Source organism: Pituophis catenifer, unplaced genomic scaffold (genome assembly GCF_029215685.1).
Source record: "Pituophis catenifer annectens isolate HBS135680 unplaced genomic scaffold, rPitCat1.0.hap2 SCAF_2, whole genome shotgun sequence".
NCBI lineage: Eukaryota > Metazoa > Chordata > Lepidosauria > Squamata > Colubridae > Pituophis > Pituophis catenifer.
The window spans coordinates 160,474,372-160,501,758 of record NW_027256882.1 but is presented as its reverse complement, the minus strand read 5'-3'; the positions used below and the strand labels follow the sequence as shown (position 1 = coordinate 160,501,758).

Here is a 27,387-nt window from a genome sequence, read left to right as displayed (position 1 = left end):
TGTAAACAAAGTGTCTTTTACTTGGCTAAATCGCACATTCACGAAGCACTGGCAACTGTTCTTTGGGGTTTCACTTCACGATTCCTCAGGCCCTTTGCTAGAAGTCCATTAAAAGCTGTAAGAGTTGAATCAGGAGATTTTTATTATTATTATTTTTTAAAGAAAGAGGTGCACCTCACCATGGCCATCTTCCCTGTTTTAGCCTAGGAACAAAGATCTGCCAACAGGAGCAAGAATTGTCTTTTCACCCTTCTGCAAGATAGTTCAGGCATATCTGTAGGTTGACAAGAGCTTCTACTGCATCTAACATATTTGCTACAGGAGTACGTTAAATTTGTAGAACTACATCAAATTCATTAAGACCCATAGTAAAGGGAAAAGCAGCCCTCAAGAACAAAGGGAGATGGGAAAAGAAAAAAAAACCTATGTAACAGAAAGCAAAATGGATAAGGAGAAAGGAAAAGAAAATGGGAAGAGAAAGAGAGGAGAGGAGAGGAGAGGAGAGGAGAGGAGAGGAGAGGAGAGGAGAGGAGAGGAGAGGAGAGGAGAGGAGAGGAGAGGAGAGGAGAGCACTAAGCAAAGCTCAAGAATGTTCTGTGGGAATGCGGTGGCCATAGTACATGTATAGACCAGTTTAACTGGTTGCACACGTGTATGGAGCTTAGCACTGAAATAATCAAACTATGAAAAGCGGGTTCATATGGATACTCTCTGAAGGGCCCTATTCATTCTCTCTTTGTTCTTAACATAGACTGTATTAGCAAAGCCAGAGATATCCCTTCCTGCTACATTCCTGAGGGTTGAGGTAATCTCTGATAACGGGGAGACGAAGAGATGGGCCTCTCGCCTGGTAGTAACTGGTACCAAATAGCCAGAGTTAAGTTTTGTTTTTACCTTAAGTATCGCTTTCCTAGAAATCACGTGATTTACTGTAATAGGTAAGAATGTGAAACTTATGGAGAATATATGGATGTTTTTCTATCTCTTGTATGTAATATAAGATGTGTAGCCATAATAACGCCTTCTGATGACGCTGTATTTTGATAACTAATAAAAGAGGGTGACGGAGTCAGCTCTGGGCTCTCTCATCCCGAGAAACACCTGTCCTTGTGTTTTTCCTAATCTGAATCATGAGAAGCCCACCAGGATGATTCCAACATATGCAAATCATGAGAAGCCCACCAGGATGATTCCAACATATGGTGACCCCGACGTGATTCATCGAGCACGTCTCTTGGCACCCTCATACTCATTCGGCTGGAAGAGCCTCTGCAAACCAGGGCCGGTCGTCGGCGAACGAAGCACCCTCCCATAATCGTGAGTATGGGGGCAGAATTCTCTAAGCCTCAGGTTACGCACCTCCACGAACTTAGAGAATTGGCCAAGTCCTCAATCATTGTTTTAAAAAGATAACGGGAAAGTCCTGCCCGTGAAAGAATTTGATTTACCTTCTAAAATACTTTTGGCAATAAAAGGGCTCTTTAAAAGTGAAAAAATGGAAGCAGATAGGAACATGCCTCCACAAACCTCCCCAGCCCTGAAAAATTTTTTTGCACTCTGGAGATTAGTTATAGAGTGTTTAATGATGCAAAAAAGAAAAAGAAAAAGCCTTCAGGACACTGTTAATAGTTCCTTTTCAGACTTTGTTGAAAAATTGCCTCATCACCAGGCAGCAAAACCTCAAGGAAAAGTGTAAAAATCCAAAAAGTGGGGGCATGTCTGTAACATCTAGCCCTCAAAACCCTGGTTATCATCGTATAGATGACATTTTAATTGGAGCACAAAAAAATACAACCTAATTGGCTTTTTGAAAATACAAAATGATTTATGTGTAAATGAATTGCACATTGCCCCAGAAAAAATACAGCTGTACGCTTATCTGTATAGGGCATAAACTATGTGCAATCTCTTTCTGCTCCGGCTTTTAAAGTTACCCAAAGTAAAATTTGCAACAATTACTGGGTACTATTAATTGGGACTGCTCATATTTCTCTTTACCTATGCATTTACTTAGTCCATTATTTGAGTTATTGACTAAAAGAAAAAAGCCAGGAGATTTAATTCTGTTTTAGAACAGCAAAAGGTACATTGCTTTATTTGTCTCATTACCATCTAAAAAATGTTTTACCCTTTATTTAAGCTATTGCTGAAATTATAACCTTAGGACGTAATCCAGACTGTCGAAGAAATGGAACTGATCTAATAAATATTATTCTTTCTATCTCAAAATCTGACTTTTACTTTTGTCTTCGGAATGATTCATCTCTTCAGTGTGCTCTAACTGACTATGTAAACTGTATTTCATATCATTTGCCTAAAGATCCTAGGTTTACTTGCTTAATGATTTTCTCCAGAGGAGCCATTGCTTACAAGGATACTCATGACGACATCTGGAAAGAATCTTACACTAATTGTCTGCGACTATCTTAGCTTTCACACTTTTTCTCAACAAGCTTTTAATTTGATCTCTGACTCTCAGTATGTTTCTCAGGCTGAATAAATAAATAAATAAATAAATAAATTGTTTATTGTTCTTCCCACCCGGGGTTTAGTAGGAAATAAAATTAGAGCCTGTCTAAATGGGAAGACTCAGATAATTTGAACTAATCAACTTGAAGTGATTTCTGTTAAAAATATTTTGTTGATGCGCATCTATAATGATAGTGTGTGGAATTGATATGCTTGGCTGGCCAGCAAAAATTAACTGGGTTTGAACTTGAAACTGTGGAAAACCGGGCAATGGTTATGGGCCCATATCACTTTTTGTGATTATGACTGTTGCCTGAATTTTTTCACTGTTTTGGGAATAAACTAGTTCATTGAAATAATTTGAATGACTGATTCGCATGAAGGATGTATTATACAAAAGGTCTGATTGCAGTACAGATGTGAATGGGTGTGTATTGGATTGCATGAAATGTAATTTTGTGTATAAGCACTTTTTTCTTTTCTCTCCCTGCCCTCTGAGGAGAAGGGAGGCTTGGTCTGTTTTAAAAAAATTTTTCCTTTCCCTCACCCCCTCCCTTTTTTTCCCCTGGGAGATGAGAGGCACGAAAGAGGGGGGGGCTACTTTGTACTTTTAACCATTTTTTTTTCCCTCAGAGAGCCAGCCAGAGAAAGGCGGGAGTGAAAGGGTGATATCTGATACCTGCCTTTGCAGAGCACTGTCTTGGCTCAGAATGCAATACCTTCTTTTTCCTTCTGGAAATTTTTGACGTTTCAAATACTTTCATACCCAATTCTATTTCAGAGCATTGACTCAAAATACTCCTTAATGTTTTTATGTCTACATGCATTTTGCATACTTAACAGATGGCATGTTTGTTCTTTGTTTGTCTGTTGTTTGTTTGTTTATTTGTTTGTTTCTTCGTCAGCAGCATAAACTGCTGCCATTTTTAGGAATTATCACAGAGATGAGTTAGAAGTTACAATATGTAGAAAAAGAGATAAAATACATAGGACATTTAATTAATGAAAGAAGATAATATCTGAAGAGTTGAGGAAATTTTTAGGATTGACTGGATATTGTAGGCTGTGAATAGATAATTGTGCTATTTTGAATAAAGACTGGTATGCAAAGAACCCAGTGTTACAGGGAATGTAAGAGAGAGTTAGTAAGAAAAGCAGAAAGTTGACTTTTGGAAGTATGCTTGTTTACAAGGAGATTTAGAAGGACGATCAGATATTGGTACAGAGAAGGAGTTGAATTGTTTAAGAGAAAGTTGGTTTGCACAGATTTGGGCTGACTTGGAAGTCAGAATGGCAGTAGGAGAAAGGACTTGAATGTTTAGTGTTATGAGGAGATTTGTTTATTGGAAGGTTATAGATATTGTGGGTAGTGGAGACAGAGATTGGAAGAGGGAAATGACAAAGCTGCAACTGCGCTCATGGTTATATCTTCCATCACACCATGGGACAGTCATGCCTATTTTCATCAAAATTAAAAAAAGCATTAGCGAAACAATTTGGTCTCACGGCAGCTGAAGCGACTGCCATCATACAACAATGTCCTACCTGTAGTCAACAAGCTCATTCTATCCCTATGGGTATAAAACCCTAGAGGACTTAAAGCTTGTGAAATTTGGCAAATGGATGTGACTCAATACCTTTCCTTTGCCCCATGGAAATATTTGCATGTTTCCTTGGATACTTATTCAGGACTTATTATTGGCATTCCCAAAAAAAGGGGAGAAGCAACCAAACATGTAATAAATCATTGTATTCGGATATCTGCATCGATGGGACGCCCAATTGAACTTAAAACTGACAATGGATCTGCTACACCAGTACTGCCTTTGCAGACTTTTGTAACAAGTGGTCCATCACACACAAATTTGGCTTATAAAATTGAAAGAGGAAAAATGCCTCGGCCTCCCAGCCATGCAAAACAAACTCAATCTTTGTTTATATACTTTGAACTTTCTTAACCTGACTGGACAGCCTCCCACATCGGCTGCGACCCGTCATTTTTCTGCTTATCCATCAGCTACCCTAAAACCGAAGGTCTATTTCCACCAACTACCTGATCCTGCATAGAGAGGATCGCTGACCTTATTACCTGGGGCCATGGATACGCTGCTGTCCAGCATAACGATCGCATCATTTGGATCCCCGGAAGACACGTAAGACCATTTCATTTACAACAAAAAGAAGGAGAAACCCCTGGTGCTGAGATTTAAGAGAAAAAACATCTTGCTGAGTCCTCCCGGCAACAGACTCTTAACGCAAGGTGGTGACCATCAGCTTTGCAGAACTACACCGGAAGTTGGTCCCCTGCGCACAGCGAATATTCATCAGGAGGAAACTACCTTCACATTGTACATATACATTTTAACACTTTCTTGCACGTACTAATGTTAGTAGAAGTTTAGGAGTAGGTTTTGTGCATAATTGTTTTTCTAATTTTGCTAGTAATTTTGTTTCACACGTATAAGTGACTATGATTTGTTTATGGCCTTGGACATTGTTAGCTTTGGGACTCTCAAGTGACCATGTAAGGAATATCAAATCCCCACATACATACACTTCAAGTCAAGTACGCTCCTGCCAAAAACACATTGTCTATGCACAAGGTTCTTACTTTCTACCAAAGTCTACTCCAACACCTAAGGTTCCCATATTGACATTTCCAGCTGAGGGGGGAGTGAATAAGAACAATGGGCCTCTGTAACAATTGCATAAAAGAGACTATATATCATGGATTCTGGAATTAAGTCATGATCTTGCATCTATTGCCCCTACATCTCATGATCCTTCATGTCAGCAGTCTCTATATTCAATCATGATGGGACAGTAATAAAAGGCATTCAAATAGCTGCTAATCAGACAAACTCCACTACTCCTATTTGCTAAACCACACCCACCACTGACACTGGGTGGCTCATTAAAAACTCAGATATCCAGAGGCATCTTGCCCAATCTCGGGTGGCAATGAACTATTGGGATCTTCATTTATTAAATAACTGGACAGTATATATGTTCAACGAGACTATCAAGGTGCTGAAGCTGATGAATAAAGAACTGGCTGAAATCAGAGAGGTAGTCTTACAAAACCGATATGCCTTAGATATTGTGCTGGTAGTTAAAGGAGGCGATTGTGCCCTCATGCACTCACATTGTTGTATCTATGTATCTGATTATCAGTATAACATCATTCACACCATAGAACATATGGAAAACTTGATCAAAAAACAATCCCTTATCATCCAATGGATCTGGCGCCATTGACATCTGGGCTGCTCTTTGGTCATGGCTCCCGGATGGTTTTTGGTTGAAATCAATTATGCCAAATATTGTATCTATAATTGTACTGCTTGTTTTGCTTTGTTGCTGTATCCAATGTCTCCCCTCCCTTCTGCAAATGTGCAAAGGTTTTATTCCCTCCAATAGGAAGGACGTCCTGAAAAGTGAAACCAAAGCCCTTCTGGAACTGGAGGAACAAATCAGGTGTGGTCAGAGAAGGTGCTCGGGACTTGCAAGATAGGGCTTCCAAGATAACTCAGAGGTTACAAACTCCTGACATGTGGTTTTCTTGGGTGTCTGGATTCGGATGGATTTACAATTTGTGTGAGTGATTTGTGGAAATGTACAACTCAGAAACTTGATGGCCTACCTCGCTTGACATCTCCTGGCCACTTTTCCACTAACTTTGTTCACCTTAATAAAAGGATGGGTGACCTAAAAACATTTGCAGAAACCAGATGGCTGAAGAACATATTATCTACTGTACTCATGATTATTGCTTTGCTTATTTCTGTATGTTGTACTATTCAATATATTCATGCTTTGTTTGCTATGATGATAGGCATGTTTCCCAGGCATAAAGAGAACATCATAATAACAACACAGCTGAACCCTGTTGCAAAAAACAAAAACAGAGGAAATGTGGGAATGCGGTGGCCATAGTACATGTATAGACCAGTTTAACTGGTTGCACACGTGTATGGAGCTTAGCACTGAAATAATCAAACTATGAAAAGCGGGTTCATATGGATACTCTCTGAAGGGCCCTATTCATTCTCTCTTTGTTCTTAACATAGACTGTATTAGCAAAGCCAGAGATATCCCTTCCTGCTACATTCCTGAGGGTTGAGGTAATCTCTGATAACGGGGAGACGAAGAGATGGGCCTCTCGCCTGGTAGTAACTGGTACCAAATAGCCAGAGTTAAGTTTTGTTTTTACCTTAAGTATCGCTTTCCTAGAAATCACGTGATTTACTGTAATAGGCAAGAATGTGAAACTTATGGAGAATATATGGATGTTTTTCTATCTCTTGTATGTAATATGAGATGTGTAGCCATAATAACGCCTTCTGATGACGCTGTATTTTGATAACTAATAAAAGAGGGTGACGGAGTCAGCTCTGGGCTCTCTCATCCCGAGAAACACCTGTCCTTGTGTTTTTCCTAATCTGAATCATGAGAAGCCCACCAGGATGATTCCAACATATGCAAATCATGAGAAGCCCACCAGGATGATTCCAACAATGTTCCAGAGAAGTTACTGCACAGTCAGATTATCAGGAACCTCATTAACGGATCAGGTAAGCAAGCAGGATTTATAGTAACTCTCTTAACTTTTGGAAGATTCTGAAAAATCAGTACATGTCATAGAACACAACAATGTGAAGCATCAGCTTTCCAATTTGAAAAGCAAAAAGATTTAGCAATATGAATTTCTGTTCCTGAAAGCTCTTTGAAGCATAGACGAATCAACACTTGAGCAATCCAACCCAGATAACCATTCACCAAACTAATCATAACACGAGACAACATCAGGTGGCAAGAAAAGGGAAAGACCAAACTATACTTGCCTGGACCTCACCCATATCCTTTATTGAAATGTTATCATTTTTAAAAGCCTTTAAAAAAAAATGTTTCACATTTAATATTTGGAATCGAACAGATGGGAGAATGCCTCTCATCTGAACACGTTCCCCATGCCGATAGCCAACCGCGTAGGTCTGTCCTGACCAGTGTCTTGGCAATTAAAAAAAGAATTGTGAAGACTTATACAAAAATAATCTTCTGCTCCCATTTTGGTGGAGCTCTGCAACGTGCTAAGGCAAGGCTTTAGTGTCAAACTGTTAGCCACAGGAATGTGATAAGGCAGCAGTATTATTATGTGTAAACTGTTATAAAATTTTTATTAAGAGGAAAAAGGGGCTATCCAAAAGAGACCTTTGGCAAAGAACCCATAGATGACCGAGATGCCTCAAACCAGGCTGTCCCAAAACCAAACAGACCTCCAAGAACGCCAATGGAGATCAACCCAGGAATACAGAATGCGCATGCACAGTGACGGAGAGATGCCACTATAAAGTCCTAACATTTTCAGGGTGGGAAAGGATTTCAATGGTGCATTTCCTGCAACATGACTCTCTCTCGTTTTCGTGCATGTTGTCAAAAGCTTTGTCCTTCCCACCCCTTCAATCCTAGCACAGCCAGGACAGCTTGGGGACTAGTCTGAGTGTATCCACTTGGTGGGGTTCACGTTATACGCATATTCACAAAGTCTTTTGTATAGTCTCTTCCCCCAGGCTTAGGGATTCGCTGGGGTGCTACCCTTCACCTGCGTCCTTGTCCTGAAAGTATTGATGATGCAAGGCTTGGAAGGCAGATATACGCTTCAGTGGATTGAACGTCAGCATTTCCTAGAGAGGCACAGACACAAAAAAAGAAACCCATTACACACATCTCATAAAAACTTACATGCACATGTTCATCCATCACTGCAGTTGTGTTCCAAATCTCTCCTGAGCAAGAGGCACAAGAGAGGGGCTGGACTGGACTGCAAACCAAGGACTGGAGCCATGGGCATGGCTCCAATTTCATAGTTCTCAGATCCTAGAGATCCCTGGTGTGCCTCTAAAACTTGAACTTATTTATTTATTTATTTATTTTATGCAATTTATATGCCGCCCTATCTCCGAGGACTCAGGGCGGCTCACAACGGTAAAATGCATAGTTCCTTATTAAAACGATATAAAATTAAAATCCAATTTAAAAACAGTTTAAAATTCATTTAAAAACCCCCATCCGTCCAGGCTACGGAACAACCAGGTCTTCAACTCGCGGCGGAACGAGCGAAGGTCAGGGGCCATCCGGAGCTCCAAAGGAAGTTGGTTCCAGAGAGTGGATGCGCCCACAGAGAAAGCTCTCCCCCTGGGGGTCGCCAGCCGACACTGTCTGGCCGATGGCACCCTGAAGAGGCCCTATCTGTGGGAACGCACCGGGCGATTGGGGATTGTCACTGGCTGCAGGGGGTCCGACAGATATCCCAGGCCTAGGCCATGAAGGGCTTTATAGGTGATAACCAGCACCTTGAACCTCACCTGAAGGGCAACCGGTAACCAATGCAAGCCGCGCAGGAGGGGTGTAACATGGGAGTGTTGGGACGCTCCCATCACAACCCGCACGGCCGCATTCTGCACCAGCTGAAGCCTTCGAGTGGTTTTCAAGGGCAGCCCTAGGTAGAGAGCGTTGCGCAGTAGTCAAGACGGGAGGTGACCAGTGCATGAGTAACGGTGCGTAGAGCATCTTGGTCCAAGTAAAGGCGCAACTGTTGCACTTGCAACTGAAAGTACTGCTCACGCTATTCTATAATTAATGTCGAATTCACATGGTACATTATTCAGATGCCAGCTGTAGTTGCCACCAGCAGCATGACTGGAGGAAAATTAAGTCGCTCCTGGTTAGTAAATACTGAGTCACTAGCACTCACTGCCTCTTCCCTGCCAAAGACAAATGCCAAGACGGTGGGGTGCAAAGAACCAATGACTTAGTGACTCATGTAAGCTACCTAGATAGGAAATCTCTCCTTTGTTGCGTATTTCCATTCTCAGAATAATACCAAGCTCAGGCTTTCAATGATCATTCTATCAACTCCCATTGTGCTCTGGTTTGTGCCATAATTACTCTGGTATCTCAGAACTTACCAAAAGCAGCTGAGCCCCCAGGACCTCGATTTCTGGCACAAAGTTCTCCACCGGCTGTGGGGAGCGAGCAGCAAAGGCACAGCGTGGTAGAGACACATCCAATGGCCAATCTTCCTCTGAAGGGAGACCAATCAGGCTGAAGGAAAGAAAGGGAAAAAAACATGAGCTAGATCCAACTCAGATTGGTTTCAAGGCAATGGGGCAACCCTGTTAGGCACTGTGACTCCAAAGGCTTCCCAGCCATAGCACCAATCTCCAAATTACATGAATGAATGGCTTTTCACCTTGTAATCATTGTTCTAATTCAGGATTTTCGGATTTCCAGAGCTTGTAAGTGCAGAACAAGATTAAGTCCCCTAAATAATACGTCCCCTGCAGCCCTGCCTAGTATGAAGATCATGCAATTTAACTGGAATCAAGCACGACTAACCATTAAACATCAACAATAAAAGAGATGAGTCCTATTTGCATAGTTTCTTACCATCTTTTTAATACATGAACTGGAAATCTGTGTTCTCCAGATACTGTTCAACTACAATTCCCAGCATTTGGTTGTGCCCCTTAAATGTTACAACCCAGCAATGTCCCTGCTTTAACTCTCAACAAAAGCCAGTGGCCAAACCCCTGTTACTTCTGGCCATTTGCTCAATTAGAAAGATCAACAAAATAAGATCTTGCAGCTATAATGACTCACTTCTGCTTTCTCTGGCTCACAAAACCCGACTCACAAACCTTTGCTCTGCATCTTTATATAGAGCAGAATCAGTCATGCTACCTCAAGTCATGTTGAACAAAACCAATGCTCTAAATAACGATAACAACTTCCTCTTTGTGAGGATTTACTGACCCACAACCTTTGGCATATAATAAGAAGTTGAGACTCACTCAAAGATCTTGCCCAGTTGGTCAGCTTCTGATTTGCCGCAGAAGAGAGGTCTAGAAAGAAGACAAAGGAAAATTGTGGTCATGGCAGTTTATGACGCTCACAAATTCTGACTCTCTTAAAAACCAGGACTGCTCATTCCTTATTTTTTCCGATATCAAAGCACTGATGTCAAACATCAGGCTTGGTTAATGATGTATATTATTCAGGGGCAAGAGTAGGAGCCCATCAGGTGGTTAACTATTTTAGGGCAGCTGTGATTCAATCCACTGAACTGAGAAGAGTAACAATTAAAAAGGCTTCATAGAGACAGGCTTTGAATTATCTGAAGATAATGAGGGAGTAAAGACAGACCACTGGAATTACCAAGCAATGGCAACTGGGGAAGGCCTGGCCACAGACAGGAGATGATTGTACCTATTGATGGAGCTTATAGAGAAGGATATATTCTCCAGGAGAGCCCAATTTTTCATCAGATTGCCCAAACTAGTATTTCCGATTCATCAATACCCAAGGTTCCATCAAACACTGCGAACTTCATGAATCACACACACACACACACACACACACATTTTTGACAAATTTCTAGTCCTCAGCCAATGAAATATTGAGTTTTAAGAGATGTATAAAAGATCTAGGAAAACACCTCATGCATCATTAGATGTACCTCCTCTCCCAAATGAAAACAGTAGCTTTAGACAGATCTTTGTATAAGGTGCAGCTCCCCTTCAATCGGATATTACAAAGCTATAGGCGTAATCAATGGAATTGGCTCCTTTAATTAAAAAGACAGATGATGGACAATTGTTCACAAGTAATACCGGATTGACTACGGTGTCCAAACACCTTAGAAAGAAAAATAAGAGAACTATGCAAAAAGATGCAGTGCTGAATAAAAGCTTGAAAGAAACTGATAAAAACCAGATGTATCCAACCTGCAGCCCACAGGACACGTGCAGCCCTGAACAGCTAGTAAGGCAGCCCCACTTTTAATATTATGTGATTTATATAAACTGCTGTATGTTATATACACTGCTCAAAAAAATAAAGGGAACACAAGCAGAAGACATCCGAGATCTGAATGAATGAAATAGCCTTCTTAAATACTTTGTTCGTTACATACAGTAGTTTTGTGTTCCCTTTAGTTGTTTGAGCAGTGTATAAACTACTGTATGTAAAGAACAAAGTATTTAATAAGGCTATTTCATTCATTCAGATCTCAGATATCTTCTGCTTGTGTTCCCTTTATTTTTTTGAGCACTATATTTTATGTGCAGCCCAAGACTGTTCCTCTTCACTCAATGCGGCCCAGGCAAGACAAAAGGTTGGACATCCGTTGCCCTAGACCAGTGGTACTCAACCTTTTCTTCACCATTGATCCCCTTTAAAAAGCTTTTGTGGCCACGGACCCTCCAAGACTTAAATAATAACATTTCTTCAAGGCTTCGCGGACTCCGTGACAAAATCACAGCTCCCCAGGATCCGTGGACCACACAGATTGAGAACCACTGTCCTAGACCAGAGGTCTGCAACAGGGGTGGGTTCTACTTACTTTTACTTGCGGTTTGCAGCGGGGCCACGTGCTCTTTTGCGCAAGCGCAGAAGCGTTTTGAGGACGTCGGAGTCAGAGCCTCCCGCCGGTTTTACTACCGGTTCTATAGAAAAGTGCGAACCGGGGGCAACCCACCACAGGTTTGCAACCCGCGGCTCTGGAGCCGCATGTGGCTCTTTCATCCCTCTGCTGCAGCTCCCTGTCACTCAAAATATGCGTCACAACCGCCAATGTGCGACACCTGCCGGCACAGGATTTATTGAGCTTTTCGACCCATCTTTTTTTTCGGAGTTCAAAATGTTTTTGTTGCATGCAGAAATACAAATGTGTTTTCTCTGCAGCAGGTCATTGATTTCATAAATGCAACACACTATAGTTTTTTTATACATAGCATAAAGGTAAAAAGGTATTGCTGAGCACATTGTAAGCCGCCCTGAGTCTTCGGAGAAGGGCGGCATATAAATCAAATTAAAAAAAAAAAATGATATTCCCAGTGTTATCTTCATTTTAGATGTCAAAAGGGTTTTGTGGCTCCCGGTGTTTTCTTTTTTGTGGGAAACGGGTCCAAGTGTTTCTTTAAGTGTTTAAGGTTGCCGACCTCTGACCTAGACCATGCTAAGTATTTGGCATTTTGTGTAGAAAAGGGAAGCTTGGACACTCACCGTGGCTACCCAAAGCGCAACTGGCTTTCATTGATAAGCCCCATGCCACCACGTTCCCTTCCTTTCCTACAATTGTATGCCCAAGGGACCAGCTAAGAAAGAGCTCTTGCAGAAAATCTCTGAAAGCCCGTGATGGCCTCTTTTGGGCAGTCACTTTCTATTATGCTACTCCCTCTGCTGGCTTTGAGCAGGTAGAACAGCTGAGGAAAACATTGCTGAGCTGCTTCCAAAAGGAAGCAATTAAGATTCCAAAAGGATAGGCTATTACGGTATTATGATATGACAAAACGACGGTCAGCCGCGGTATTATACATATGGTTTTCTGCGCATTTAGTAAATCTACAGCAGCAGGAATTGAGAGGAATTCAAAAGGAGGGAAAGCCTTAAAGGAAAAGTTACAAGAAAATAAGAAAGAGATTGAGAAATGCAAGTAATTAATCCCTGTTGCTGCAGCCATGAAAAGTTATCGAAAGAGAAAATCAGCAGATGCAAAACACAATTACATAGTTGCAAATCAGGAAAATCAAATATCAGCAATAATGGAGCTAAATTTAGTCTGGCAATCCAAAATTTAAATTTGAAAAATGTTTCGACTATCGGTATAAGGGATATTACAACAATAGAGGTAATGAAAGAATGAATTAGGAAAGGTTACAAAGCAGTTACATGTATGGGAACAGGAAGTTCACAATTGTTGTCCCTGATAGGCCCTGTTATATATTGAACCCCAATAGCATTCAGGATGTAACAATGCTACTTGAAGAAACGCATTCAAAGGACAATAGCAGAATTATAGCACCTCCATTGTTCATTATAAATACTTTAAGGGAATGATGAGCCAGTTTGGTCTACTGGTTAAGGCCAGCCCACCTCACAGGATTGTTGTTGTGGGGAAAGAAAGAGGAAGAAAGAATATTAGATATGTTGCCACGCTGGCTAATTTATAAAAAATAATAAAGGTGAGAGACAGGTAGGTAGGTAGGTGGGTATAGAAGTATGGATAGCAAAATAGATTAGATTAGATAGATAATAGATATTGTAGCTAGATAGATAATGTAGACAGATAGATAGATGGATGGATGGACGGACGTACGGACAGACAGAGAGGCAGGCAGATAAACACTAAACAGACCCTTGGACTGGACTGCATGAGGTAAAGTAAAATTAATTCTCAACACGAACTTCTACAAGTAATGATGAAGAAATGTACTGCAGTCATTTCCCTGCCAACTTATTTGAATAATCAATACAGCCAGTATTTTGCAGAGATCACAAAGGAATGGGTAAAGTGATGAAGAGGACTGGTGAGAAGATAAAGCAAGAAGGGATGGGTTAATTTAGGCTTAAAGTATCTCAAAAGGGAATTCACAAGAAAAGAAACAAATGGTATTTTAATGGGAGAAATGGGAGAAAAGAGCTTCAGTTAGATGGAAAACTAATTGCAGATGGAATCCTAAAAACAGAATAGAAAGGATATGAGGAGAAAAGATAAGCATCAAAACAGCAATCCAAGTTTTAACATAGACCATAGAAATAAAGGACATATAACGTCGTCTGAATAAGGATGGCTAAGCAGAAGCAAGTTCCACTGCTTAGCAATTCTTGGAAAGACTGAGATACAACTGGAAGATTATTATGTAATGGATTGGTTATTGGGAGAGTATGGAAGCAGTACAAAAGGCAAAGATAATAATGGGGCAGAACAAAGGGCAGAAATATCATTATAAAACAAAGGGAAAAAAACAGAAAGCAAACTTGAATGAAGTTAAGAAAAAGTAGCTTTAATGGGTGAAAAATACTCTTTCTGAAGGTTCACTGATAAAACTCAAGCTACACACACACACACACACACGAACAGCCATGGTGGTGAAGTGGTTAGAATGCTGTATTGCAGACTAACACTGCCCACAGCCTGGAGTTTGATCCTGATGGGGCTCAAGGTTGACTCAGCCTTCTGTCCTTCCGAAATCGGTAAAATGAGGACCAATATGCTGACACTTGTAAACTGCTCAGAGAGTGCTATAAAGCACTAAGGAGCAGTATATAAGTCTAAGTGCTATCGCTAAGTGCTATTAGTGATGATTCAATATTAGAGTTTTAATTGTGCAAAATACAGATGATGTGATAAAGAGGGAAAGCCACTTCTCCGAACTATTTGAGAATATATTTATGAAACCCTACAGGATTCCAAAAGACAAGCTGTATATAGTAGAGGTATCCACATCACTGTCTTGAGAGGAATATCTCAAGTGCAAAACAAGGTTCCTTGGATCATTCTGGAAGGATCTAAGCTCAAGATACTTCCAAAATGACCAGGACTGCCCATTTCACATCAAAAACTAGGTTTTTTTAATATTCAGGTAATGGTGTTTCAATCTTCAAATAGTTCAAATTTGAAACTCAGGTACACCCCTTGGTATGAATGTAACGATCAAGAAAATACTATATTAGAAAATAAATGTATTATATAATAATAAAGCTACCCAATTGAACAGATACAAAGTACGATTCCCTTTCTTGATTTAGTGGAACAAGAAATGATGGGAGCGGGCACAGAACTGACTAAACCCAACCTTATAAAGAGCACAATTGCTAAATAACGTGAGGCCAGGCAACAGAGAAAACATTGTAAATGTAATGTTTTTAATTCTGTTAGAAATTACACGGACCTCGACAAATTCATCATATCAACACTAAAGGGCTGTACTATTTGTTCAGTGACTGTTCAAAGTTATAATGTCAGCACTCACCTGTCCAGCCACACTCAATATTCTCATCCACTCTCCGGCCTGTTTGCAAGCCATCTAAGGGAAAACTTATTGTGCCTGGGACTTGAAAATTCCTGCCGGCTTTCCCATGGACTTTGCTTGTTGGAAGCCAGAAGGAAGTCACAAATCATGATCAATGAGGTCCTTGCTTAACATCACACAATCCTCACTCCAACAGTAAACCAGGATTAACATTGCTAAGTGATGCAGTCACAGAATGTCATGCTTTATGACCATCAAGCTTAATAACGAAAATTCAGATCTTAATAACCATCTTTGAGGACTAACTATAAGTATACACACTTACTAATTATAAACTTTCTGACAATGAAAAATATTCAAAATATGAATGCTGAATAGATTTCATTTTCAGCTGGATATAAGAAAACAAATTTCCTGCTTTTCTAAGAGTAAGGATAGTGCCTCTCCCTTTGGACAATCAATCTTATAAAAGAGAAATTTATTTTGAATTTGCTTGATCTAATTATTCTTTGCAAAATTATGTTTATTATAATTTTAGATTGTCAGAAAAAAGTAGTTTTCCATTTTCTTTATAATGAAGTTTCAATCAAAAACAAATCATAACCAATGAGAAACTAATTATCCATATAGAAAATAAATCTGTATTATGTATTTTCTTGGAATGGACTTAAATCAGGCAGAAACATCAAAATTCTTCTGTAAACATACAGTTTAGTTAACTATCATTTATATAAAATTGTGTATTTGTCTCTTTCACATCAAGACTTGATTCAACAAAGTTTGTTAATATATGATGAGAATAATATACCTGTTCTATGGTGAGATCACAATTATATAAATCATTTTTTTTAACTGAAATTCAAAGGGTCAATTTATCATGTTTTGTAAGAGATAGAACTACGAAGTGGGGAACCACGATCTGTAAACTTCAACTCCCAGAATTCCTGAGCCATGCAGAAGTTCATAGTTCCCCACCCAGAGGTATTATATTAAGGTTTATATCAACATGCAACAGAATTACTTTTAGTTTTGTATTTTGATTACGTTTTAGGTACTTTTGTTTTTCCTATATAGTTAATTTTTAAAAAATTAAGATCAATATTATATAAGAAGAAAAAGCTTAAAAAGGAACAAAAACATACGGAACAAATGTTCACAGATTTTTAGCTCTTGAAAAGGACCAAGTAATGTACTGACACAGAATATGCATACTGAACTGAAGGTCAGGAAAAAAAAAAAAGACCTGAACCATTTACTTCCTGATTTAGTATCTCTGTTCTGTCAGGTTATATTCTCTTGATTCTGACAGGAACAGAAGTTTCTAACAGCTTCCTAAAAAAGCTGATATAGGATGACATAAAGGCCATCTTGTGAATCCACAAACCGAATAGTAGAATAACTTCATTGTACTGTTTGCATGTTAAGAGTAGCGTAAGAAGTACGGTTTCTTCAGAAGAGACCCACACTGTATATTATCTGTTTGCTAACATGTGGAAACTGTCACAAAGACAGCTATTTTAGTGACTTTCCCACTTTCTGTTTCCGAAATACCTTAGAACAGGGGTCTGCAACCTTAAGCACTCAAAGAGCCATTTGGATCCGTTTCTCACAGAAAAAAAACCACCAGGAGCCACAAAACCTGGGTGGGCGTGGCCAACTCCATGTCACTCACTCCTACCCAATCACATGACTCCCCTAGCTACGCCTACCCAGCCAGTTATTAGGGCAGAGAACTGTTTGTTCTCTCTCTCTCTCTCTCTCTCTGTATCTATGTCTCTCTCCCACTCTTCCCCCCACCCCCGCCCTGTATCTCTTGGATTTCTAAGGCCAGGCAAGGAGTGACTGGGAGGGGAGGATGAGGCAGTGATGGGACAAGGAGCCGCAGCAGAGGGGCCAAAGAGCTGCATGCGGCTCCAGAGCCGCAGGTTGCTGACACCCGCCCTAGAATAAGGCAGGGGCTGCTCATATCTGGTAAAACAGATATATTTGTTGAATTTTAAGAATATGAAATTTGGCCTACATGATATTTGGGGAGTGCATTATTTCTAAGTATCAGGAATGAATATATTAGTATTACGCCATGCCTATATTTTATGCTTGTTTTATAGTCCAGAGATGCTGTTTGGAAGTAAAGAAGAATATCCCAACTGTAGAATTTTGGACATCTGCTGTGTTTCACAAAATACACCCCTCCCCAATAAAAACCCTTAGCATCCAAAGATGTAAATAATACCGTCTGTTGCAAAATCAGCTAAGAACTTTTTTAGTTTTAAGTGGCAGTGAACTGAAGACTGTTGGATGAAATCCAGTAATGAACTATTCATGTGGTACGTGCTTCAAAAGAAGCCTGTCTGTTGGCTTCACTCTTGAATCTGCCAGAAGAAATTTATGGGAGCAAATTATATAAGTAGTGAGAAATACACTCCCAAGTTATGTATACCTGATTTGAGCAATCCTGGTTTGGAAACATGGTCAAAATAATCAGGCCCAATTTGCTTCCAGAGCAAACCTAAACACTTGAATACCACAACCTATAGAAATAATGGCCATGCATTTTTTCCTTGTGCCAGGAGTTCCCAACCTTTTCTATATACCACACTCCTAGAACCAGCGGTGGGTTGCCCCTGGTTCGAACCGGTTCACAAGAACCGGTAGTAAAACCGGCGGGAGGCTCCGCCCACCGACCCAGATGTCATCAGGAAGTTTCTGCGCATGCGCAGAAGAGCACACGGCCCCATTGCAAACCAGTAATAAAGGTAAGTAGAACCCACCCTTGCCTAGAACGCTTCTGATATATTCTCGCACCCCTTACAAAAATAAATAATTACATGCATATAATTTGTGTATAATTATGCGTATACACGCTATAATTTTGAATCTTCTAAACCCAAGTTTTCGCACCCCAGGTTGGGAACCCCTGCCTTATGCAAATGAAGGGCAGCAGTACTTTAACTCACTTAACAACGGAGAAAGAAACTGGCAAAACCTTGCATAACACTCTCTACATGGGGCTCCCCTTGGGGTGCACCCGGAGGCTCCAACTGGTGCAGAATGTGGCCGCGCGGGGGATTATGGGAGCGACAGGGCGCTCCCATGTGACTCCTGCGCGAGCTGCATTGGCTTCCGGGTGCGCTTCAAGGTGTTGGTGATCACCTTTAAAGCACTCCATGGTTTAGGGCCGGGGTATTTACGGGACCAACTTCTGCCACCAATTGCCTCCCACCGGCAAGTTCGGTCCCACAGAGAGGGCCTCCTCAGGGTGCTGTCAGCCAGACAATGCCGGCTGGCAACCCCCAAGGGGAGAGCCTTCTCTGTGGTGGCACCTACCCTCTGGAACAATCTACCCCCAGAGATACGAGTGATCCCAGACCTCCGGACTTTTCGTCGGGCCCTTAAAACCTATTTTTTTCAGTTAGCCGAGCTGTCCTGATTTTATGGTTGGTTTTTAAAATTTGATATTGATTTTAATTGAAATGTTTTAAATTATGGGCCGAACTTTATTTAATTATTTTAAATCTATTTTAACTTTTGTGTACAAGTGTTTTATTTTGGCTGTTCACCGCCCTGAGTCCGAAAGGAGAAGGGCGGTATAGAAATCTGAAAAATAAATAAATAAATAATAAATAAATAATTAAACTGGGATTTTTGTAAACTTGTATGTTTCCCCCTCACTTCATCCAGAACGTTTTAAACCTCCACAGTGCAAGGCTGTGAAGTGATTAAGCATGTGAATCTGTGTGAATTATGATTTTTTTTTTTTTTGTAAGTTACCTAATACTCAAACTTAAGTTACATGCAAGACAATTTCAAAACAGCACATGGTGCAACTTAGGCTCTATAGTCTCCCTAATTCTATCTTCTCTTGAAAGGGGAAGCCTAAGGAGAGCAAGAGAGCAGGTCACTGGCTCCTCCCTATCAATCCTTAGCCTGAAAGATAAGCAAGACAGAATTCTGGCAGGCCAAGCCTTAATCTATTGTTTCCCAGCTGCTGACTGTGGTCATGTGCTAGCAAAAAGTATATTCACCAGCTCTGATCTGACACAAGGACAGCAAAGGTGGCAGACCGTGAGTCTACTTGGAAGACAGAACATGCCTGGGTCAGCCCTTGCCATGCTACCGGCCTCTTTACCAACCATTCTTTATCCCTTCTGTATCAATCCGTCCCACTTATTTCAAATTATCTCATTCCGTCATTAAGGCTGTGAAAAAAAAAGGAAGCACAGCGTATTTTACCTCTGCAAATTCAATACCCTCACCGAAGGCTTACACAAGCAACGCACACACAGAGAGAAAACTCATTCCCACTCAGGCTCAATACTATAAACGCCTATCATGGTATTCTGAGGAAACTCCATCTTTTAAAAAATAGAAAATGCAAGACTCAAAATGGGGGGAAAAGGGGGAGCTGCATGAAATTGCAGGCATTATGGGGACCTGTACAATTGCTTTGAAACAATCTGAAATTAGCTAACTGAAGCTCTGCCACAAAGATTCATTTTCCCAAATGAAAGTCCTCCTACCTCTTCCTTCCCTTCAACCACTTACTTCCTTCGGAACATCTCCGCAAAGATACATCCCACACTCCATAGGTCCACAGGAGTAGCATAGGTTGACTGGAGCAGCACTTCTGGAGCACGATACCAGAGGGTGACCACCTAGACGAGAGGAGAACACCGGAAGCATGAAGATGGAGGAAAACCACAGATGGAAACTCAAGTTCCATGCTGGAGATGAGGCTAAGTTCCATAAGAAAACATCCTGATGCTTTTTATTTCCTGGGCTTCCATCCGTCACAATTCCTACTCAGTCCTAACTACCCATTTCCCCATTCCTACCGGAATATCTAAGCATCTATTTTGGTTTGGAAATGATATTGCTACTATTGAATGTAGATCTTCAGCTACCTATTAAGAGGAACAAGGCTACTTTCCATTACACTTACCAAGACCACAGAGGGTATGGAATGCCCCTTTTCCCACTATCAACAGTAAAAAAAAACAAAAAACAGCAACAGAGCAGTCCCCTTCCTATTAGCTGCAAAGATCTCTAAAGGTAGAAATAGCCACCTTGTCAGGGTTCCAAGTAACACCCCCAACAAAAGAAAATTCTTGAGGCTTGGATTTCCTCAGCTACCTTTTATTAGAGATGCCATATTGGTATATCTGGGAAAACCTGAATCTGAAAGTTTCCAGGTTTTTCCCACCCAAGTGAAAGTTCAAGTCCCTGCCCAGCACCCTCATGTCCATCACATGGTCCAATCATCCACCGTCCAAACTGAAGACACTCCCCAGTCATCCGACTCCAGGTGCCAGGGAAATGCGTCCTTGACTCTCTGAGAAAGGAATGTTATTTTGACTACATATCATCTACCCTCTATACAATCCCCCCTCCCATTTTCCCACAGAAGATGTGGTAGTCCTGAAGGCCCAAAGATGGCTTCCATGTCTGAAATACCTGCTATTCTATAACTTAACAGCCCCCTACCTTTTGGGTACCAGGGACTGGTTCTGTGGAGGGCAGTTTTTCTGGGATCAGGAGGGCATGGTTTCCCACACTACCTGGACCCCATGCGTGCACTGATGGGCCTTCGCTTGATCACGCAGCCCAGTTCCTGGCAGTCCGTGTACCAGTGACGGTCCACAGCCTGTGAACTGAAGACCCCTATTATAACATAAGAGTTTGGGACTCTAGTAGCTGGAAGTCTAAAACATTGGGATAGAATTAGCTGGTATATTCCCGTCGTCATGAATCTCCCAATTTAGCTGTGTTAGCAGAAACAGACTTTTTTTCTTTCTCATAAGATCTGGACAGCACTCACCAATGGTGTCAGGGCCATCTGGCAGCTGTAGATACGGGCCAGTCCAAAGTCAGCCAGTTTGATTTGACCAGCGCTGGTCACCAGGATATTCTCTGGCTTAAGGTCACGATGAACGATGCAATTTGAATGTAAGAAATCCAAGCCACTCAAGAACTGACGCATCATGTCCTGGAGGTGACAGGTGGAAGAACATGTGACATTGACATCTCTGGTTAGGATTCCTTGTATTTCTTACCAATCTGGAGGTCAGCCCAGAAAGCAGAGTACTGGACATCAATCTACCTTTATTACTTCTGAGGGTAAACCAGGAGGTGGTGTTTTTTCCAAATAGGCTTTCAGGTCCTGATCTACATGCTCAAAAACCAGAGTCACTTTGGTTTCTCGTTCAGTCCGTGTAGTGGTGCAAACATCCATTAGTCTAAAGAGGAATGAAAGAAGAGACACTCAGCAAATGTTCCACAACTGCCAAGGAAGATGGAGACTGGTGGTGAAATTAAGAGAACATCTTAAATCAAAAGGATCCTTGAATAGAATTTCCCAGATCCTGAATCACATCCAAGCACATCGAATGTCCTGAATAATGAGACAGGCTGGAAACCTCACAGCTTGCAAGAAATAATACAGGTCTCTACAGAATGGATTTAATCTATTGGGCTCTTAAGGGTCCATGCCATCTGCTTTTTTCTTTGTCTCGCAAGCCTACCAAGATATTTCTATTCCAGTCTCAAGATCCTCTTATAAAAATTCTATTGATATACCCCTTCCCCCAATCTCTTCATTCCCATCCCATGTTTATCTCCCATTCTAACTCTTTCAGTTCACCCAGTTTCTGCTGTGACTCATTCTCAAGACAAATACTGACCACGTTGTAAAATATCAATAGAACCAAGGCCTCCACTCTGCCTTTGTCAACACAATAACAGAGAGTCAAATAGGAAACAAAAACCAGTCTCTGAGCCCACCAGATTCTCCTAGACCCAATTTGTGATCTTATTTGCTAAGGGTAATCCTTTATAATCAGCAATCTTCTCTAATCTGGCTCTCCACATACCGTACATTAGATCTGTAACCCCAATATGACCTGCCTCTTTCTGTTGCCCAGACACTGCACTGTAAAGGCTAGGCTGCACTTTCAGTGAAGGATCTAACCAAATTATAGCCTATGCCCTTAATTGGCCTGCTCCACACAACAAAGGCAGATGAAAGTGCCCATTGTTATTGGAGCACAGAAGAAAGAATTGAGAAGACCAAATAAGTCAAGAACTATAATCAGAGACAAATTATTCTAAAATAACTCTCTCGAATTTAGATCACCTGCTGTACAGTCATAATCTGATTGTTTAGGTTTAGGCTCAGAGGTCAAATTAACGTGGCTTGTAAACCATAGTTTAAAGTTTAGCGTAATTTATAAACCTAGGCAAACTGTGGTTTATTCAATAAATCAGTTTAACAAACCAGGACTCAATTGGCTACCATCCAAACTCCCATATTCCTAGTGCAAACTTCAGCATACACCTGAAGAGGGCTACTACCTTCTCCACAAGTCCTTATGGCAGTTATCAATATGCTCAGTCCTCTTTCAGATTGTGATTATCCTAACCGAGATAGGAAGTACAGCAGCATTGTGCTTTAGATAGACGGCTAAAAGACCAACCCATACTTATCACACTACAGCTTAGTCACACATAGATTTTCCTTCCCCCGTTTCTTGACTGTGTGATCCCACTCTTCAAATCAGCTTTCCTCAACTAGGAACATTTTTTTCTGTGTACAAAGGCTACACTGACTAAAGATTGCTCAAGTTTAGTTCTACAGATTACAATCCCATCAAGACTACCTGTTTCCAGGTCTATTCCAATTCACTTTTTTGAATTTGGAAAATTTCTGTAAGTGAAGACAGCCTCATTTCTTAGTTCTCAAACATTACAAACTAAACCAGAGCAGCAATAAAGTAGACTGCTAAATAAATTTACAGCACTGAATCCTTCACATACTCCTTCCATTCATCCCTTGATATGAACCAAGTCTGGTCCTGTCTTCATCCCCAAGACTCAATTCTATAATCTCACACACGTAGAACAAAAGACCATTGAAGAAAAGCTTTCCAGTGAATTACACTTTATCTAGAAAATCAGTAAGCGTAGGGATAATGGTTTCAGGTCCCCTTGTTAGTATTAATTTACTGAAATGAGTGAGTTAACATAAACTTCTGTTCTTTTGCATATATGAAAACATTAACTGAACTGTCCAAAGACTGGGCTTTATGACTGTATTATACCACTTAAACCCAACCACACACATTCTATGTATGTGTGTGTATATGTGCGCATATATGTTGACTTGACGGCACATTCTTTCTGTATGGGTTGAAGATTATTCATCATCAGATGAACTCTACAAAAGCTTATACCACAGTAATATATTTGTACTATTTGTATTTGCAAAATAATTACTATTATCTCTGCAGTGTTACAAAATGTGCCATTTGGTTGAGCCAAATCTTTCACACAATTAACTCTCAAAAGGCTGCAGTTCCAGGTCCACAATCCTGCACCAGCTGTGAATCGACCAACCCCTAAATCCCCACCCCTGAAAGGCTTGTAGTCACAGATGAGGCTCTCACCGCACGATGTTGGGATGGTCAAGGTGCTCCAAACGTTTCAGCAGGGCCACCTCTCGGACCGTTGACAGAGGGAGTCCATTCTCACTGTTCTGCACTCGTACATTCTTGAGAGCCACAAATTTGCCACTCTGCAAGTCCCGGGCCTTGAAGACAGTACCGTAAGCTCCAATACCAATTTCAGCCACAGGTTCATATTGTTCCTGCACGCCCATGGCCATCCTGGCAATTCCCCTGCTGGAGTCACTGAAGTTCTAAAAGAGCAAGGAAGAGGAAAAAGGCTACATCTAGTCCAGGGGTCAGCAACCTGCGGCTCTGGAGCCGCATGTGACTCTTTCATCCCTCTGCTGCGGGTTCCCTGTCGCCAGTCGGTTCCACAATTGATAGGACTTTCGGTTAGGACAGGTAGAGGAAAAAGGACACCGTGCTAGGAGGAGACTCTCTGGTGGGGGAACCGCACTTCCGGTCAGCAGAAGAAAAAGGATACCATGCTAGGAGACTCTACGGTGGGGGAACCGGACATCTAGTTGGCTCCAGAATCGAATGGGGGGCTTCTGGTTAGGATCTTTGTGGCTCTTTGAGAGTTTAAGGATGCCGACCCCTGATCTAGTCTATCTCTTCTCATAGCTAGCTCCTTGAATATCCCAAGGACAATCCTTTTGCTTTTTTTAAAAAAAGTATTTTATTCCTCTTCCATCAGTGTTTTTCAACCTCAGCAATTTTAAGATGTGTGGCCTTCAACTCCCAGAATTCTGAGCTGGCTGGGGAATTCTGGAAGTTGATGTCCACACATCTTAAAGTTGCCGAGGTCGACAAACACTTCCTAAGATTTCACACAGCACCTCCATTCCTATCTGCCTGCCTCCATTTTGCACCTCACCAGACTACATACCTCCAAGGGAGGATCCTGATTATTTTGATAATGAAATGGATTTGGAACTCTTTCCATCTGCATTCAAGCAGCTAGTGGATCTGTTTCGGCAGACAGTGCTAGCAGATTGAGATATAACAAGATGTAAATAATTTTTGATGCTTTTAATATTGAAACAGAAGAGGGAATTTTAGCAGATGCCATTTTTCTCAATCTTGAATGGAAACTGGCACTTTGGGGAACTCCCCCTTCTAACAGCACTGCTAGGGATATAATCAATGGAAGGAGGAGGACATAGTCTAGTTAGGCTTCCCACCGAGATCCAATTGATTCATGGATATACACACATTTTCCAGTCCTTTTATTTGCAATGACAAGATTGGGATGTATTCCATCAAATAAGATTACTAGTTTGACTGAATCAAGTTGAGATATGTATGTATGTATGTATGTATGTACTGTTTCTCCCCAAAAATAAGACCATCTTATATTTTTTTGAACCCTGAAATAAGCGCTTGGCCTTATTGCCATGCGCTCAAAAGCCCGATTGGGCTTATTATCAGGGGATGTCTTATTTTGGGGGAAACAGGGTATATACATACATATCTCAACTTGGTTCGGTCAAACTAGTCATCTTATTTGATGGATTATATTGATATAATTATATTGTATTGATATATTGATTATATTGAGATATATATATATATATATATATATATATATACATATTATATATACACATAGAACTAGATCATATTCAGCAATTATTCTGAAAGGTTAATGAAGGCATGTTAAGCTTAGCTAGACTTCTCCAATTTCCCCTTGTCCTCCTCCACACCAGATCCTGAGCAGGTACATTAATGTTGTCTGAAAAGAGCAGCTGTGTCTTAATTACAATTGGAGGAGGCAGAAGCTGGCCTTTCCTGATATTGCAATAATGGGGTAAAAAAAAGAGATAAAATTACACAGGGCATAATTTCAAGGCAGTGAAATCATATGTAACTTGCTCAAGTTTACCCCAAATCAGTCCTCCTTTGTCCCACGAAGGAATAAATTTATATAAATGATTTATATTGATATTGTTTCCGGATTGCCTATTTGTACCCTATGACTATCATGAAGTGTTGTACCTTATGATTCTTGATGAATGTATCTTTTCTTTTATGTACACTGAGAGCATATGCACCAAGACAAATTCCTTGTGTGTCCAATCACACTTCGCCAATAAAAAACTCTAATTCTAATAAAATCACGCTTACCTTGTCTTTTCAAGCTGCCAATTTTTATTTATTTATTTATTTATTTTTGCTAGCCAGCACCGACCACCTCTTTTGCCCCACAAACTCTCCAAACTGGCCATTTCTCTCTGGGCCACAGATGGCGTTTTTTAATACTCCTATCGCAAACAATCTCTACGTTTCACCAGCGCTTAAAAAAAAAAAAAAAAACTTTTCCCACACCCACAGCAAAGCTGCTGCTGCTGCAAACGAGGCGCTGAGGCCCAACATAGTTCGGCTTCCTTAAAGGAAAAGGGGTGGAGGGGGTGGGGGTTTGACTTATCGGCGTTTTCAAACAATAAAACACGCCCGTCCGGTTGCGGGCCCGTCGGATCAGAGCCCGCGGGAATCGCGACACCTCAAAGCCCTCGGAATGCAAATTCTTGAGAATGGAATAAAATTAAATTAAAACTTAAATTAAAAAAAAAAACCCTCTCCCCCAGCGCTTTGCTCATTTTGTGCATTTCACACTATTTAAGCTCTGCACTCCGGATTCCACCGGCAAGAAACAGTTACATTTCAAACAACGCCCTAGCCAGCCTCCCATTCCCGGTGCGATCCCCGTGGATCCTAAACTCTTACCCGAACAAAAGCCGAAGGCTACGCTTCCAACATCGCCGCCGTTTTCTCCTCCGCCTCCTTTTTTCGCAGCCTCCTTACAAAACACACACACACACGCACGGGCAGATCGGAGAAGGGGAAGCGACCTCCCTCCTTTTATAGCTTCGTTCACCAAACTGCAAGACGGGATTAAATAAAAAGAAAGAAAAAAGAAACACTTGCAAAACTATTTCTTTTTTAAAAAATAAATAAAAACTTCTTTTTTTCAAAAAAAAAAAAAAAACCACCAGGCCGAAAATCCAAAGACCTCCCCGTTAGCTCCTTTCCTCCAACGAGGGCCCCCTCTGACTCACTGCCGGTGCAAAGCTTTCCTTAGCGGGATAAGGCATTCCCCGCTCTTGGAAGGAGCCACGCGGAAGAAGCGCAGGAGCGCGTGCTCCGCATCGAGGAGCTTTGCCTCCCCCCCTCCCCTTCTCCCTCCTCCTCTCCCTCCCCGCTCCCCCCCCACCACCACCACCACCCTCCCCAACGTTCCAAAGAAGCAGGGCCCGAACTCACCCCGGGCGAGGATCAGCAACGGGGGCTGCTCAGCAGCGTTCTAGGTAGCAGGCTGGAGGGGGGGCGGGGCTGGAAGACCCGGCAAAACCAGAGAGGCGGTACAGCCAGAGAGGCTACCAGAGAAGGAAGTGGGTCTCCATAGTTACCATTCTAAGCTGTAGAGTCCCCTTCCCCCCCCTCCCCCTTCAAAGAGGCGGACGGGGGAGGGGGAAAAAAAGGCGCTTACTTCCTCTTTGCTGCGAAGATGCTAGTATCAGGGCCAGGTGTCCCTTCCTGCTCTGTTTTAAAGGACAAAAGGTTGCCATGCATTTATTGCATGGAGAGAGAGAGAGAGGGAGACTATGTTAGCCTTGGACAGCTTTTAACCCTTTAGCGCCTTTTATTGATTTTAAGCGGGA

The 27,387-nt window shown here is 41.4% G+C and overlaps 1 protein-coding gene across 2 annotated transcripts; it reads right to left on the bottom strand.

The window, feature by feature from the left end:
• Positions 1-32: 32 nt before the first annotated feature.
• Positions 33-27,045, bottom strand: CDK4 (cyclin dependent kinase 4). 2 transcript variants are annotated; one of them, XM_070934926.1, is made up of 10 exons: positions 26,990-27,045; positions 26,453-26,607; positions 23,726-23,976; positions 21,385-21,520; positions 21,103-21,270; positions 19,830-19,939; positions 10,323-10,373; positions 9,438-9,603; positions 8,072-8,153; positions 33-115 (listed from the first exon to the last, which is right to left on the bottom strand). In XM_070934926.1, the coding sequence occupies exons 3-10, from the start codon at positions 23,941-23,943 to the stop codon at positions 39-41; spliced, it is 1,008 nt and encodes a 335-aa protein (XP_070791027.1). In that variant the 5' UTR covers positions 23,944-23,976; positions 26,453-26,607; positions 26,990-27,045; the 3' UTR covers positions 33-38. The 2 variants fall into 2 exon arrangements, with proteins under 2 accessions (XP_070791027.1, XP_070791028.1); XM_070934927.1 differs by having other exon boundaries at positions 9,438-9,573.
• Between the last annotated feature and the right edge of the window lie 342 nt (positions 27,046-27,387).

Bases quoted from the DNA above. Each gene is read 5' to 3' on its own strand.
- CDK4 (XM_070934926.1), bottom strand. From the start codon at position 23,943: ATGGCCATGGGCGTGCAGGAACAATATGAACCTGTGGCTGAAATTGGT. The intron at 21,271-21,384 runs GTAGATTGATGT...TGTCACCTCCAG, and splicing joins TACCCTCAGAAGTAATAAAG to GACATGATGCGTCAGTTCTT. The intron at 116-8,071 runs GTGAAGGGTAGC...CAACTCTTACAG, and splicing joins CTTTCAGGACAAGGACGCAG to CTTTTAATGGACTTCTAGCA.